Genomic DNA, 17,317 nt, shown 5'->3' with positions numbered 1-17,317 from the left:
GGACCTCCAGACGGGAGCGCGTGCGGCCGCCGGACTCCGCCCCTTACCTGGACCCTTCCCTCCTGAACACTGCCCTCCTGCACAGCCCCGCAGCACGACGAGGACACCAGATCCCCGTTTATTTTGGACACTTTTCCCCCTTTGGACACTTTATTTTGATATATTGTTTAATAAAAACCTCTCCGAGGCTTGACGCCACGCCCACTGTGTCTGTCGTTGGCTCCTCCCGCCACACTATCTGTCTGTCTGTCTACTGAATCGATATGTCTGTTTGTCTGTCTGTCTGTGGGTAGTAAGAAACAAAAGAACAGGTAATGTCATACTGCTTTGTCATTGTACTTCATTTTTCTTGTTTTATAGCTTTCATGAGGAATATTATATTTTGCAAAGATTTTAAAAAGGTGGACTTTTATTTTGAAGTAAACTGGTGTCGTCGACATATATCCGACCATGCAGTAAAAACATTGGAGGTTTCTGTTGATATTTCGCTAGTAATGTCACATCGCTGTTGTGTGTATTTCTTTTCCTTTAAGCAGTCTACTTAGAAGGATTTAATTGAGCTAAATGGAGGAAGAAAGCACATTAAAGCACTTAATCAAAGCAGTTCAACATGGAGAGCTGTGCACTGTCAGACAGCAACTCAATGAGCAGGTCAACAAGCAGGCTGTCATCTATACTCATTTTGGGAAATCTGGAGATACTTTACTGCACTATGCTGCCAGACATGGACACATGGATATTTTGCGTTATTTAGTAGAGGAGCTCAAAATGGACATTGAGGTGTATAACAACGACTACAAGAGAGCTCTGCATGAGGCTTCTTCCATGAGTCATTATGAGTGTGTGCGGTACCTCATTGCCAGGGGAGCGAAAATAGACAGTTTAAAGAAAGCAGACTGGTATGTCATAATCACTAAATTGATTTAAACAATTACATGTAATTAATAGTATCTGCGAGCACATTGGATCTCAATACCTTCGATAGCTCAGTTGGTAGAGCGGAGGACTGTAGCGGCTTAACACTGACATCCTTAGGTCGCTGGTTCGAATCCGGCTCGAAGGAAATTATTTTTTTTTGAGTGCAAAATACCGTTTGTCTGTCGTTGTTTGTATATACGTCATTTAATACCAGCGTTGTTATTATTATTAAATATTAAAAAATGCCGTTATTTGAAATAAATATTAAATGAATTCTGAAATATGTTTCAGTAATAGCATTACTAAAACTAAAACTGGAATAAAAATAAATGAAACCTAGATAGAAAATAAAAATGACAAAATTATTAAAGCTCAAAATATTACAATTAAATCTAATTCAAAATATTAATACATACAAATAATAGTATAAATAACACTAACACTTTTTAATACATATTTATTAACACATTTATTTTTTTAAATATTCAGTATTTCATGATGGATGTGAATAGATTATTTTAAAAGGATTAAATATAATCGAAAGATACAATGAAAGATGCATAAGGAATATCCCATTTTTAACTTTGAAAAATATTCAAAAATAAATATAAATAAATAACTATAAATATAAAAATACATTTTTTAATTGGAACAAATTAAACAAGTAAAAAATTTGTAAAAAGTATAAATTGCAAAATTAAAATGTGTGCACATAAATCCACACAGAACATGCTTGGGCTGTTAATTATATTTTTGAGTGATCATTTTCATGTAGCTCTCATTGTTATATATATATATATATATATACAATGAGAGCTACATATATTGTTCTAATATTTATTAATATTTTGAATTAGATTTTAAATGTATATTTTAACTTTTCATTTTAGTAATTTTGTTGTGCTTTTGTGATTTTAATTAGTTTTTTATATATATTTCTATTTAGCTTTTAATTTATTTTTATTTCTGTTTTGTTTTTTTATTTCTTCAACTTCAAACTTATTTCATTTAGTTGCCAAGCCAGCATTTCTGATTGTCATTCAGATTTTTTAAGTTTAAGTTTTTCATTTAATTGTTATATTTTATTTTATTTCAGCCTTACTTCAGTTAACGTAAATGATTTTTAATTGTTTTATTTTTAGTTAATAATACCAACACTGCCATTTGTTCTCGAGCAGCTTTGCTACATTTTCACAAAAATGACTTCTATCCTCTCTAGGACCCCTCTTATGATGGCCTGTACCCGTCGAAACCTCGAGGTCATTTTGGAGCTGCTGAATCACGGTGCTGACCCAATGCTGCAGAACAAGGATGGATGGAACTCATTTCACATTGCATGCAGAGAAGGAGATCCAGCCATCATACACCACCTCCTGCTGGCCAAACCCGAGGTCTGGAAGACAAAGAGCAAGACTGGCAGAACAACCCCTCCACACGGCTGGTATAGAAGCACATGATTTTTTTAAATGACCCCCCACCCCACAAATTTCACAGATTTGCATTAATGTATCTGCCCTTTTCTCACCCAAGCTATGCACAGATGTGAGGATGCTGTGAAGATTCTGCTTCAAAGGTAACATATTTTAAGTATACATGTATAACACAATACCTTCTTATTTTGCTCACACGGTTTCCATGTTAATTCAGTTGTAGCTATGAGCATGATGGGAAGGACAGTTGTGGAGTCACACCATTTATGGATGCCATAAGGAATGGACACACAGCTATTGCTAAACTGCTTCTTGAGAATCACCAGGTAAGCTCATATTTGCATTATAATTCACTTTCAATGTTTTTCTGATACTAGATATGAGCATGTCCATGTTTATCTGGTTTAGGCATCTCCCTCAGCTGTAGATGTTCTCGGTGCACAGCCCCTACACCAGGCCTCTGTAACTGCTCAGGAAGAAGCACTTTCTTTCCTCGTGCATAATCTTGGTATCGATATAAACTCAAGAGCCACAAAACTGGAGCTGACTGCATTACACTACGCTGCTAAGGTTGTATCTATTGCATTAAACATGAAGCACAGTTAAGATAAACATGCTTCCTCTTCTAATGGCTTTGATCTCAATGCTCATTTTTCAGGAAGGTCACACAAGCACAATAAAAACACTGCTCGCCCTGGGCACTGATCTACATGCAAGAGACACAAAAGGAAGATCAGGTAGGATTACACTTTACAGTGTATTTCACTGCATGCCACCTTTTGTATTAGAAAACAGTGTGAAAATATTTTATGGTTTGCAGCTCTACATATGGCATCCATTGGGCAGCATGTGGACGCCGTCAGGATCCTACTACAACTGGGACTCAAAGATACTGAAGACAATACAGGCAATACAGCAAGACAGTATGCCAAAAAACCTCACATTAAAGAAGTGTTTGAAAGTCTTGAAATGCAATAACTGTGTCAAATGAATAAAAAAATGCTTTGAATGAATATTAAGCAAAAGTGGAGACACAAAGTTGCAAAATAAATGCTTTTTATGAAAGTCATGTGTTATAACTATGAATTTGTGTCTTTTCATATGAAGAGGACGACACGAAACACTGAACATGAACTTGGCTTTGCAGCTGTTTTGGTAATTGTTTGCATTGTGGTAACTCGTGAACAAATTGGTGTTTTTGACTCTTTTAAGTGAATCATTTTCATTTAAGTCCCCTTTATTAAACGAGTCTGAATGATTTTGAATAATATTTTCACATGTAGTTTTGATGAAAGACTTAGTTGATTGTTTGTTTGTTTGTTTGTTTGTTTGTTGGAACGAAACTATCTTTTTAATTAATCGTTTGGGTGAATGAATTATAACGCAAAGATGCTAACTTGTCGCCACCTACTGGCGTAACAATGTAACTTATAGAAAGAGTCGCTTTAGTCTTTTAAACAGTTACAGAACATGACATCCATAAACACATAATCTAAAATGAACGTCTTAAATCTAATATCAAAATTAAGTTATATAGGCCTATGTATTATCTTGTTAGCTTTAATCGTATTCTTTAGCTATAGGAATTAAAGAAACAACACAAAAATCAGTAGCTAACAGTCTAATACTTAGTGCAACTGATATTATACTTTATATATGTGGTATGTGATATTTCCGTGGACGTATTTAAAGATTCGAGTCACCATTCAGGTGAGCGGTTCTGTTCTGTTTGGTGATCAGGGGCGGAGTACTTGGAGTATTCGCTCATTGTGATTGACAACCCAGTCCTCCAATCGCAGCTGAGAACGCGCAAACTCGCACGCCCTGCCCACCTCGGCCACACCCACTGGGGGGTGACGTGACAGCGCACTTCTTTCATTTCCAGCTCTGCAAGATCTCCATTTTCTTCGGGCCGACGCGTTGGAAAAGGGGATTAAAGACGAGGAAAAATGAATGAAGAATACGACGTTATCGTGTTGGGAACCGGGCTGACGGTATCAGAATATTATTTAATCCAAATACGGTCGCGTACATGCTGTAAAAATCTTAAGAAAAACCACAGTCAGAGGCTGTTTCGATCTAGCTTAGGCGGTGCTGTTACTGTACCGCTCACTTTTGGAGGCTAATTACTAACATGCTAATCAGCAGCCAGTCGAACTCTATCAGATATGCTAATTAGCAACAGTGCTAGCGTTAGCCTCAGGCTAATCTGCATTCATACGGTAAAGGTGGTGCTAATCTGTCTCTATGCTAACTTTAGCATGTGTTATTGTTAGCCATTGGCGCTCAGAGCCGCGGCTAACGCAGCTTCACAGGCCTCGGTTACAAATTTGACGATGTTTTGTGATTACATAAAACTATTTCGTATTGCATTTTCATGTTGTTTAATATCAGGTTGTTAACGCACCAAGCATCTTTTTGTATTTTATTACGTTAGCGTGATATTTTTGATAGCTGGCTTGTAATTAGGCTTTCATATTTTGACAGTGCCAACTAACGTTACACAGCTTGCGTTCTGTGTCTAGGTAATAAATGTTCTCTAATTATTAATGAAAACTGTTTTTAAGTTTTATTAAAAATCATAAAATTGTTAGCATGCATATTTTTATCTGATTTTTAAAACGTAGCCTATAATGTTTCCAGTGGCTTCCTCAATGTAGAGGTGTTTTTTTTTTCTCAAGAGCGTGACTTCATAGTTACATTAAGGGTGGACGATCGCTTCTTATATTTTAATTTAAAATTAAATGACACAATGAGATTTTTTATTGCGTCAACATAGGTCAGTAAACAACCACACCCTCAAGTGAAACAGAAAACCTTCATTACATTTTCCATTGCAATGCTTTATATGCCTGTTCATTCAGTCAGGAAGTTGTTTTATGCTTATAATGCAGATAAAATATCATAATCCACATCCTCCAGGCTTTTACCTGCAAAATTTATAGTATGCATTATTGTAAATATTGACCTTTATATTATGCATCGGGAAAACCCCATGATAAGTTATTCCTGACTGCTACTGTACATTGCGTTTTAGTCAAGGTAATTTGTTTAGTGGGACAGTCCCTGAAAACTTTGCTTCCTTGCTGTCTAAACAGGATCAAGTACACAATTTTTGTTTATTTTGTCATTTTAAAATAATAAAACATGCACCCACGTCTTCATAAACCTGCATTAGTAGTCTCATAAAGTTTTAAACAGTGATGCATGCTCACTCTGCCAGACTCAAATGTGCATTAAAATCAATGTTGCATTTTATTAATGGTGGATATCAATTATTCACATTTCGTTGCTTTTACTAAAGCCTTGGGTTAGTGTAAAAGTGTTAAAGAAACCTATATAAAGTGGTTCCTCTAAAACAGGAAGTATGGGACGCAAACAGAGAACGTTTTTGTGCAGAGGTGAGTTAAGCTATCAGTAGAGAACCAGAAAGGCGTTGGTCTGCTTTGTAGAGGAACCGAGACTGATGTCTTCTGTTTAGTTCTGCAAATCAGACAAGAATGGCAAGCTGAGGGTGGCATGCAAGTGAAAAATGAGCAGCAGTCTTCCTGTCTCGGCTGTTTTATGAGGAATTCCTCCCAGTTTCTGAGGCCACGGTCTCCCTGAGTGTAGTGAGGCTCTGGTATTACATGGCTTATTGCATAATCCCTTTAGCCTGAGCGGGACAGTGTAGTGACTGGACATTAGGAGCGGTGATGCTTAAACTGCTCTAAGTTTTAATAGAACAAATGTCACGAGGGTCTTGCCCATTTTAAAATGTGCAGTGATGGGAATTCTTACGCTGGCTTGTTATTCTTTTATAGTAAAACACTTTGTCACTGTCTTTGTATTTTCTCTTTTTATTGGCAGCTACTCCATCTCGTATTGTGTTGACGCCTCTGTCTCCACATAATGTGATGAATCATCTACAGTGGATTGATGCAAATAGTCGACAAACAAAAGAAACATCAAATAGTGGATGATTGAGCTTTGCTTGCAGAAGAGAGGGAGAAGTGTTTTACTGGAGCGTGATGATTTCTGTCGCTGATGGAGTCATCTGAAGCCAGAACGCTGGATCCCAGCAGGTGTTTAACGCCATGAAAGAGGGAGACAAATGTCAGGAGCATTTCTTAGGGCCTTTCATGTGACTGCAGCCTGATTCTTTTGTAAGGAGAAGCAGGTGGTGTTCAGCCGTGTGGATCTGCTCTACACTTTACAGCAAATGTTAACGTTTAACCCTTATTGCTGCTGAAAAAGCTCTTTGGATTTAGTGTGCAGTCATTTTGTTTCTAGATTTTTCCTTGAGTTATAAATGAACTCATCCTTTTAGCTGAGAGCAGTTGAGTCATGGACATTTGAGGTGAGGATATTGATTATGTGGGCATGGCAAATTGGCTTTTGATGTGAAAAACAGCATTTTTGTTCTCCTCCAAGGCCAACAATTTTGGTAACCACCTCCTTGGCGTGAGCAGATCTGGTGACATCTGAATTAAGTTGTTTCTATATTCATGACTCATGAGGGGTTTGTTCGGTGTACTTTTTCCACAAAACTAAAAAAAAAAAGAATAATTACGCAGACGTTTTCTGCTTGTAGTAATACAGTGCCACATATTCAGCAGCTTTGATAAGCTGAGAAGTCGGTCTTATGTTGGTATCCCACCCTGAGCTGTTCTAGCTTAGCAAGTGTGATGCAAAGCAGGCGTTGTCTCTAGATATTTTCTTACATATTTGTAATGCTAAGGACTTGGCTCATCTCCACTCGCATGGATTTTGTTACTCTCGTACCTCATCTTAATATTTGCAGTGAAAAGGTTTGTGGGCCCGTAATAAAAAAAAAACAAAGTCGTTACTTGCCAGAAAATGAGTTACTGTTGAGAGTACATGTCATTCGATGGAGTCTATTGCGTGTAAAGTCCACTCCATCACATGATCTGTAGGTTTGCGGTTTCTAATCATTTATTATGGCCTCTGAGAGGACAGTGTTTCAGCATTTCTTTAAACATCCATGCTTGTCATTTTTATTGCATTTTTTCAAAGCTCTGTCTTGAGCATTGTAAAATGTTATAGCGTTGTTAACAAAAACAATAAAACATTTTTTGTTAATTAAAATAAATGATAAATATCACAATAAGTGCTAAAAAATCCTAAAACCGAAATAAATAAAATATAAAAATAAAGAAATAAAAAATAAAGAAGTTAAATATAATACATTACAAAAGCATAACAAAATTACTAAACCTTAAACCAACAAAATGAAATGAACTGAAAATATAAAAATAAATGCTAATACTATAAATTTAATGCAATAAAATAATACTAGTCATGGCTCTTAAATGGGTTGAATGTTCAGTTCATGTCTGTACTTCTGTATAGTTCATACAGGTGTAACTAGGTTAAGTTGTTTTTGCTACAATTATAGCCAGTTTATGATGAGTAAAGCTGTTGTGGCATTCTTGTAAAGCATACAGGATGTTCCTCTGCTGAACCCTTTGACCTACTCCACACTGCCATTGAAAAGAAGTCAAAAATGTGTTAGGGCTTATTTTAAAGGCATGTCTACAGGATGTCAATATGCTTGGATGGTTCTTTAAAACAAATAATGCATACTTTTTTAAAGTCGAGGACAGCAATGTATAATTTTATTTACTACAGAGATGCAACCTGCTTCAAAAGCACTAAATAATTGGCATTCATTATATTATACAAAGCACGATTGCATTTTGAATGGCCTAGGGTCATCGTGGTCACATGTCTGTTGTACTGAATATGCATTCATGTGTTTCCTTTAGGAATGCATCCTGTCTGGGATCATGTCCGTGAAGGGGAAGAAGGTTCTGCACATGGACAGGAACTCGTACTATGGAGGGGAGAGTGCCTCCATCACCCCTCTGGAGGATGTAAGTTACCGTTTGACACCACAGATATTCTCTAAATCTCCATAGACACTAATATTGTCTCTTGGTTTGCTCACAGTTGTACAAGCGTTTCAGCCTTCCTGGCAGCCCTCCTGAGTCCATGGGAAAGGGCCGCGACTGGAACGTTGACCTCATTCCCAAGTTTCTAATGGCCAACGGTAGGAAGCAATAACATTAAACTTTATATTTACGTTTCAGTCGTCACTTCTTGGAATCTGTAATCTCGGCCAAATACACAGCACGTTCTGGATCGCTCTGCGCCAGGCGCTGCTGGATCCCTCAGTCACACTTATCCTGTTGCTTAGCAATTTTCTGTCATGCCTCAAGAATACAATGGATGATGATTGTGTCCTTTTCGCATTCATAGGTCAGTTAGTCCGTATGCTGCTGATCACGCAGGTGACGCGTTACCTGGACTTCAAAGTGGTTGAGGGCAGCTTCGTCTACAAAAAGGGCAGCATCTACAAAGTGCCCTCCACTGAGACTGAAGCTCTGGCATCCAGTAAGTGACATTTTTACAATTTGGCTAATCTAAAGATAGGAACAAACACAAGGTCTTACAAATGCAGCAGAGATTTTTCTTCTGGGGTTTCTTTTTTCCCATTGCCCTGGCAAAAGGATCAGATTGTACCTGGAGTTTTCAAGATAGCTTTTGCCATTTTTGTACGCCTTGTTCATCAGATAGTCATTGAACAGGCTGTGGGCGGCCCATGGTCTTGCTGTCTGAGGCAGAGTCTATAGCCAAGTAGGCTGGAGTGTTTTATTGTCTGAACCAGGGTTATCGATAACAAACTATTGAATAAATTTTGTTAATTGAAATGAAGCTGATATTAAATTAAATATAAATATTAGATTAAAAATGTATAAGTTGCAGCACTATTAAGACCTGGAAATTGTTTTTTCAAATAAATTAAAGTTAAATAAAAAATGTAAAAAATATAAAAGACCATTTAAATTAGTAATAAAAAAACTACAATGATTTATCAATAAAATCTCCCTGGTCTGAACGGAAGAGTGGGTCTGTTACGAGTAGAAGAGGAATTACAGTGAAGTGATGATTATGGACGTCTCGCCCTACTTCCCATTTAATTAATTTTGCAACATAATGAAATAATTGTGTGAAAAACAGTTCAGTAGTTTCTCTTTTTTTGCCAACTAAGTAAGAGATGCTAACATGCTTTAACCCTGAAATACATCCCACCAAACAAAGTGCATGCTGTCATAGCTGATGGGGAAAAAATATAATCTTTTAACATGTAACAATTGTCTTTTAGGCCTCATGGGACTTTTTGAGAAAAGACGATTCAGGAAGTTCCTCGTGTTTGTTGCCAGCTTTGATGAAAATGACCCAAAGACCTTGGAGGGAGTGGACCCTAAAAAGACCACCATGCGAGATGTGTACAAAAAGTTCGACCTCGGGCAGGATGTTGTCGACTTCACCGGCCACGCTCTCGCACTCTACCGCACAGATGAGTGAGTCAAAACCTAGTCTACTTTTTGGAGAAAGCTCGCCTAAAACACTGACAACGTCGCAGGCTTGTTTGCTCCATGAAGTTAAACCTGTTTCTGTTGTCTATCCGTCCAGCTACCTGGATCAACCCTGCATGGAGACGATAAACAGGATTAAGTTGTACAGTGAGTCTTTGGCGAGGTATGGAAAGAGTCCATATCTGTACCCTCTCTATGGCCTAGGAGAGCTGCCCCAAGGCTTCGCCAGGTGAGTTTCCCCAGCTACTTCCTCTGCTACTAACATTCACATCTTTTTTAAACCTGTCTTAGATTGCAGTACTCTGTAAATTCACTAGCAGTTTATTTTTGTCACTCACAGATTAAGTGCCATTTATGGAGGAACCTACATGCTGAACAAGCCCATTGAGGAGATTATTGTAGAGGACGGCAAAGTGGTGGGCGTCAAATCTGAGGGAGAGGTGAGTTTCTGTTGCAAGCTGTGTAAAATCTGATTTATCCTTAAAATGTGCTGTGACTTTAATGTTGTTTATTATTCACGGTCAGATCGCTCGCTGTAAGCAGCTGATTTGCGACCCCAGCTATGTCATGGGCCGAGTCAACAAGGTGGGTCAGGTGATCCGGGTCATCTGCATCATGAGCCACCCCATCAAGAACACCAGCGATGCCAACTCCTGCCAGATCATCATCCCTCAGAACCAGGTCAACAGGAAGCATGGTTAGTTTGACAGGAAGCCACAGTGGTTGCATGTTCAATGGGCTCTTACCTTATTTTAATCTCATATTTTAACATTCACATTTTATATTTGGTGTATTTTAAGGTTGACGGTAAGTAAAAATTACAGGATTTGATACCAAATGTATTTCCATAATAAATGCTCTTGAACAGTTTTTTAGAAGTTAAATTTATAAATAATTTAAATATGAATAGAAAGTAATGGCATGTAGCTTTCCAATATTAATTAAAAAATCAAATTTGTCCAAGTAATTCAGTTTTTACATTCATAAAAAGCCTAATACACTTATCTGAGATATTGTCATGTATCAGTTTTTTGCCACCTGTTTACATTTTATATAATTGACAAATACATATATAATTATTATAATATTATATACGCTGCTGTTCAGAAGTTTGAGGTCATTTAGACTTTAGGAAACTAATACGTTTAATTATCAGGGACACATTAAAATGGTTTAAAAGTAACAGTAAAGACATTTACGAAAGATGTTACAAATGATTTCCGTTATGTTCTTTTTAAGAAAAGAATCCTATAAAAAATTCAAATTTCCACAAAAATATTAATATTTCATCACTGAAAATAAGCAATGTTTCTTGATCACCAAATGTACATTTTATAATGATTTTTGAAGAATCATGTGACACTGGAGTAATGGAAAAATTCAGTTTTGCCATCACAGAAATAAATTACATTTTAAAATACATTAAGATTAGTGCTGTCAAGCGATTAATCGCATCCAAAATAAGTTTTTGCTTACATAATGTGTGTACAGTATATTTATGTATATATAAATACACATGCATGCATAAATATATACATGGAAATATTTTCAAAATATATACTGTATGTGTCTGTATTTATATATACAGAATAAATATACACAGTATACACATTATGTAAACAAACATTTTATTAATCGTGATTAACAGCACTAATTCAAATAGAAATGCTATTTTAAATGGTAATAATATTTCACAATATTCCTGTTTTTTACTGTAGTTTTGATTAAAAGAACATTGACTTTTTCAAAAGCATTAAAAATATTACCAACCCTGAACTTTTAAAAGGTACGTTATTGTACATTGAAATCATCTCTTCCTTTTAGATATCTATGTGTGCATGATCTCTTACGCACACAATGTGGCAGCCCAGGGTAAATACATAGCCATTGTCAGCACCACTGTGGAGACCAGCGACCCTGAGAAAGAGATCAAACCAGCCTTGGACCTTTTGGAACCGGTTGAGCAGAAGTACGTTTGTGTGTACTGATATCTACAACTTACTTTGACATGCATGTAATCGGATAAATCAAATAATTTTGCTATGTGTGACCTTTCTGCAGATTTGTGAGCATCAGTGATCAGTATGCGCCAACCGATGTGGGATCTGACAGCCAGGTAAGTGTTTACATTGTGCTCACCTAATATACAATGAGTGACTACAGTAGTGTTGTCAAAAATATCGATATTTCGATAAATATCGATACTGAAATATCTGAACAGTACCAATATTAATTTCCCGAAGTATCGATACACCGATACTAGCCGAGCTGTCACTTTCACTTCTCTCCAAAGGCGCGTGCCGCACTCGTCTCCTTCGCTCTGGTTAGCAAATAGTGAAAAGTGAAGTGAATAGAAAGATGACTGCTCTGGTTGTTAAAGAACACAGCAGGAGCGCTATCTGTAGGGATCTATGATCTCCGCGATGCAGAGAACGCGCACGGAATCCAGTCATAAAAACGGAATTGACAGTTTAACGCGGAATGTCACGGAATTTGTCAAAGTTTGGATGAATTAATCAAAAGTAGGTCATTACACTTAAATCAAATCGCGATATGGACTAGTATCTGTAAATATTAAGCTGCAAAAGTCCATGTAAATATGAATCCTGCATGTTCTGCGCGTCTCTGTGTGAATGTGCTGCACGTGCGGTTTTGTTTACTAATGCGGCGCTCGCGGTGATTTCAGCGTCTGCCGTCTCAATGAGGACATAAATACATCAACAATATCTCCAGAACTGATCTGAAAGGCACTTTACCAGCATTTTACCATTTAATTTGAGTAAAACTAGCGTCATATCATACACACACAGAACTTTAAAGATATTCACGACAACCCGTCAAAATAAAGGTTCGGTTTAACTTATCCTATTAAAGACCGTGTGCCAGAAATAGGCTATATTACTATTATTAGTAGAATGTACATAATACTACTACTGTTAGTTTTTTAAAAATAAATAATCACAAAATATTTTAATTTTAATAGTAAATCCCCTTCATTTGCCAAAAATGTAAATGTTTAATTTTCATTAATTCAAATATAAATTAATTAAAATTGTTTTATGTCTTCATCTGATATCCAGTAAAATTTAAATACACAACACAGAATTTCTGAGGGGGAAAACACATTTCATAAGGCTACTGTAAGAATAAATAAAAATTGTTTGTATGCATTCAAATAATAGACATGCTAAAATAGACATGCTTTTCACTTCACTTTCACTTTTTCACTTTAAAACACAGAATTTGGTAACAATAAAACATAAGGTGAGAAAAAAATAAAACATTTCATACGGCCCTAAACGTGTCATTATTGTTACACTTTTAATAAATTAAATGTTAAATTGTATAATTTTCATGATTTTAATGAATTAGACATGCTTTTAGTTTAATAGCATTTAATTTGACTATTAAAAAAAAAAGAGTCCAGAAAAATTAAAACGGAAAAAATCGGAATCCAGAAAAATTTAAATGGAAAAAAATTGAATGTAGAAAAAAATAAAATGGAATTTGGGGAAAAATAAAACGGATTTCATAGGGCCCTATATCTGGAAATATTTTGGTTATGAAGCAAATGAGAATATCAACAAATAGAACTTTGGATTTTAATTAGTACATGTATTAGTAAACGTTAGTTTCAATTAACATTTAACTAAGATTAATAAAAGATTAATAAATAAATCAACAAATGCAGTACCTGGTCATTGGGTCATTTTTTTGTTCATGTAAAATATACCGCATGTTCTCGACTTGTTACATTTATCTTTAAATTAAAAAAATTACCCCCTTAATATTGTGGCAGTTTTTTTCTCCGTGGTATCGAAAATGGTATCGAATATCGATATTTTTCAAGGTATCGTATCGAAGTTAGAAATTCCAGTATCGTGACAACACTAGACTACAGTACTAAGTTTGTTTTTACCTGCACCCAGATCTTTGTCTCTCGCTCCTATGATGCCACGACCCACTTCGAGACGACCTGCGACGATATCAAAGACATCTACAAGCGAATGACGGGCACAGAGTTTGACTTTGCTGAAATGGAACGCAAGAAGAACGACATCTTCGGAGACGGTGCTGACCAGTAAACTAGCTCCAGCTGCTCTTGAATATCAGCTATTCAGACGATCATAATCTTAACATTTAAAAAAAGAAAAAGGAAAAAAAAGGCAACCAAACTGGGCGAGCTGGCTATCCAAGCGTATGTTTTGCCCTTAATGGAATTTCATGTAAACCGTTATACAAATTTAGCATTTTTTGGGGGGGAGAAGGGGAGAAGGTTCTGCCAGTCTGCTTTTTATAATCAGGAAACGAGATCCATTGTGCACTGATTGTTTATTAACGCCCTGTAACCGGTTTCCATCATGTGATCTTTATCTCAACCTGTTTAGACATGGGATGTGAAAAGTCCAAAGATGCCAAATAACATGTATTCAAGTGATGAAGAAATGCATATTTTTTAAATGTACTGGTGTTGGCTGTCAAGGGGAGGAGATCAGGCTTTGCAAAATTGCGAAATGATCTGTTTTGAGTTTGGCCAGGTTTAACAGCACACGCTTTTATTTTTAAAAGAAACTATCTACTTCTAAGATAACTTCCAGGGATTATTCATTATTCTATTTTCCTACAAGTTACAACTGGTGCTTAAACTAGTATCCTGAAAATTTAGTTTGCAATATTTCTCCAGTTTCCTTGCGTTTACAGATCGAAGGGTATCAAGCACACACAGTGTAGATAATCTTTTATGTAATCCGTGTCCAACCACACAGTATTCGTTTTGCAATATGCTCATGTGATTTGACATAACTGACCCCCTATTAGCTGTAAATTGTGCTACTTGTCGGAAGGGCCGGGGTTTCTTTCAGCTTTGCCTTGCATCTCTTTTCTGATGGGTTATGTGTGATTCTAAGGCTACTACATGGAGGTTATCACATGTCAATGGGAAAAGCTGCTTAACTGTAAGTCTGGAATCTGCTGGTCTAGTGTGTTTTAGGGAGCTCTCCTTCTCCCTCACCTCAGAGCAGAGAGAGGAGCAGGCAGTGTCTCCTCAATGGCTCTGATGTGTGGCAAGGACCAAAATGTCTATGGCAGTATTGACATGACCGGGGCCCTGTGCAAACTTCCACCGATGTTTTAAAAAAGAAAACAAAAACAAATGCTGAACGAATGGGGCTCAAATGATTTCTGTACTGCGAAGTAAAAATGTCAACTTGTGGAAAACTGACTGTGTTTTTATTTATTTTATTTATTAAGTACAAAAGACCTAGTATCACTACCAATTATTAATTAACATTAATGATAATCTATATTTTAGAAACAAGAATATTTATCTTTTATTATTATTCTTTTTATTGTGTGGCCTGCATGTTTACAGCACAAAAACAAAGCGGTTTAATGTAATTTTGTAAAGTGGTATTAAATATGCATCACAAATGTCCGTAAATATAAAAGTTATGTTTTCACATTCAAAAAGTTTATTAATAAACCATCAATGCCATTTTATGGTAGTGAGCGCTGTGGAGGAGCTACATCTCCCAGAATCGTTTGCTGTATTCAATTTGTAGTGTCGCAAAATCATAAACCACACAGACGGCTTCTCTAATTCTAGAGCGAGTTTACATTATCAGCAAGCTGTTCGCATGCTATATGAGTAATATTTGTTAAATGTCAAGTAGATTTAATAAATTATGGAACTCACCGCTGCCAGATCAACGTTTTGTGGTGACATCGGTGATTATTTCAATGCATTTTATGTTAAACAGACTCCTGTCTTTGCAATTGCCTAACATTGCTGTGTAATAAACGGTGGCAGTATATTTCCCATTAGATCTATTCCCACTTAAAAAGGAAATAAATGACTGCATTTGTAGGTCACTGGGCTGACCACACGCCGGTACATGAGGCTGCATCTCTAGGTCGAGCTCTGCAGTTAAAACAGCTGATAGAAGCAGGAGCATCAGTTAATATCGTGTCTGTGGATAACTTCACCCCTCTGCATGATGCCTGCATCCAAGCCCATCCAAAGTGTGGTCAAATACTGCTGGAGGCCGGAGCTCAGGTGGGTTACGGCACCAGGTATATTTAAAAGGGGGGCCTCTGTTTTATTTACAGTGATGTTCTTATTTGCTTATTTGCATATACATGTATGCATTTAGCTGACGCTTTTATCCATAGTGACTTGCAGTGTTGGCGAGTAACTAGTTACATGTAACGGCGTTACATAATTACAAAATAAATGTAATCTGTAAAAGAGAGGTGCTAAACTCTGGAGGTGGATGCGCTATAAATTAAATGATTATAGTCTTAATTCAAGAAATGAAGGATTTTCGAAAGTTAGTTTGATTGCTTGTTGTCCTTATTTGTAAGTCGCTTTGGATAAAAGCATCTATATGTAAATGTAAATTTAGAAGAGTAATCAAATGTAATCAGTTACATTAATAAAGTAATTGAAATAGTTACACTACTTACATTTTAAATAAGATAACTTGTAATCTGTAATTACATTCCCAAAGTAACCTTCCCAACAATGGTGACTTACAATAAAGGAGCATAAGCAAATCATCATAGAGCCAACAATATTAGAAAAGATGGGAGGAATAACAAGGCACTGAAAAATGAAATTAATAAATAACAGACATCTCACCCTGCAAAAACTCATTCATGACTATAAGTCTAAGGTATAAACTCTATTCGCCATTGAAAACTGTGCGTGCAGGTGGATGTGCGCACCATCCATGGCAGTACTCCTCTCTGTCACACCTGTGCTGCTGGCAGCATGGAAAGTGTCAAGCTGCTGGTGGATCATGGAGCGTCAGTCAACCCTTCACTGACCGCCCTCACGGCTTCACCCCTCCATGAGGCTTGCATACGAGGTGAGATAGCCAGGAGAGGGAATCCTATGTGTTTAGATTGTTTGTGTTTTCTCATGATCTCTGTGCAGGTATCCCAGATTGTGTGAAGCTTATGATAGACAAGGGAGCGCTGCTGGAGGCCTTTGACATTTACTTTAGGACGCCATTACATGCTGCTTATGCTAAAGCTCACTTAGACTGCCCTGCTGCTGCTTAATGCAGGTGAGGTACTTTTATATTGGTGTAGTTTATATATTTTATTTTGCACTGTATTATTCTGCATTGTTATTTTCAAAGGTGCAAAGGTGAATGCCACCAAGTTCCATGAGACGGCACTGCATCATGCGGCGAGGGCCGAGAGAGTGGACCTGGTGGAGTTTGGTGGAAATGTCAACATAAGTGATAACTTGGGTCACACTTAGAGACTATACAAAACCTGAATCTCCTGCCAATCTCTGTCTGCTGCACTATGAGAGTATGTTACAGTCTGCATAGGTGCTATACAGTATATTACGAGACGTCTCAGAATGATTTCATCTGCTGTTCTGTTTTTCTGCAGGTAACCCTCTGTCTCTGCAGCAGCTGTGCCGTATCGTCCCGAGGACTGTGTTGGGCACCAGAGCTCTGGAGCTGATCCCTAAACTGGACATTTCACAGCGCATCATTGATTACCTCATTTATAAAGCATAAATTTATAAATAAGTTCTCTAGAGTCTTATTTTGTTTAAAAACCTTTAAT

The 17,317-nt window shown here is 36.9% G+C and overlaps 1 protein-coding gene and 2 pseudogenes across 3 annotated transcripts; all 3 read left to right on the top strand.

Moving 5' to 3' along the window:
- Positions 1 to 564: 564 nt before the first annotated feature.
- On the top strand, positions 565 to 3,410 carry LOC306858238 (ankyrin repeat domain-containing protein 16-like; annotated as a pseudogene). Its single transcript has 7 exons — positions 565 to 899; positions 2,138 to 2,359; positions 2,449 to 2,491; positions 2,566 to 2,674; positions 2,757 to 2,918; positions 3,007 to 3,085; positions 3,169 to 3,410. The product of its transcript is annotated as an ankyrin repeat domain-containing protein 16-like (transcript).
- Positions 3,411 to 4,052: 642 nt separating this feature from the next.
- On the top strand, positions 4,053 to 14,178 carry LOC306858381 (rab GDP dissociation inhibitor beta-like). The gene is made up of 11 exons (XM_079398894.1): positions 4,053 to 4,342; positions 8,117 to 8,224; positions 8,301 to 8,400; positions 8,610 to 8,744; positions 9,517 to 9,715; positions 9,828 to 9,959; positions 10,071 to 10,170; positions 10,256 to 10,427; positions 11,555 to 11,699; positions 11,792 to 11,846; positions 13,660 to 14,178. The coding sequence occupies exons 1-11, from the start codon at positions 4,298 to 4,300 to the stop codon at positions 13,813 to 13,815; spliced, it is 1,347 nt and encodes a 448-aa protein (XP_079255020.1). The 5' UTR covers positions 4,053 to 4,297; the 3' UTR covers positions 13,816 to 14,178.
- Positions 14,179 to 15,414: 1,236 nt separating this feature from the next.
- LOC306859017 (ankyrin repeat and SOCS box protein 13-like) lies at positions 15,415 to 17,268 on the top strand (annotated as a pseudogene). The gene is made up of 6 exons: positions 15,415 to 15,457; positions 15,598 to 15,785; positions 16,443 to 16,599; positions 16,668 to 16,800; positions 16,876 to 17,053; positions 17,138 to 17,268. The product of its transcript is annotated as an ankyrin repeat and SOCS box protein 13-like (transcript).
- Positions 17,269 to 17,317: the final 49 nt, after the last annotated feature.

The sequence above is a fragment of the Barbus barbus genome (assembly GCF_936440315.1).
Source record: "Barbus barbus genome assembly, chromosome: 39".
NCBI lineage: Eukaryota > Metazoa > Chordata > Actinopteri > Cypriniformes > Cyprinidae > Barbus > Barbus barbus.
The sequence above is the reverse complement of the archived record's forward strand: the minus strand, read 5'-3'. Positions and strand labels throughout refer to the sequence as shown.

What these genes read in the sequence shown, in the direction of transcription:
- LOC306858381 (XM_079398894.1), top strand. Translation starts at nt 4,298, where the DNA reads ATGAATGAAGAATACGACGTTATCGTGTTGGGAACCGGGCTGACG. An exon ending in GCACTCTACCGCACAGATGA is followed by an intron (nt 9,716 to 9,827) that starts GTGAGTCAAAAC and finishes CTATCCGTCCAG; the next exon opens with CTACCTGGATCAACCCTGCA. An exon ending in ATGTGGGATCTGACAGCCAG is followed by an intron (nt 11,847 to 13,659) that starts GTAAGTGTTTAC and finishes ACCTGCACCCAG; the next exon opens with ATCTTTGTCTCTCGCTCCTA.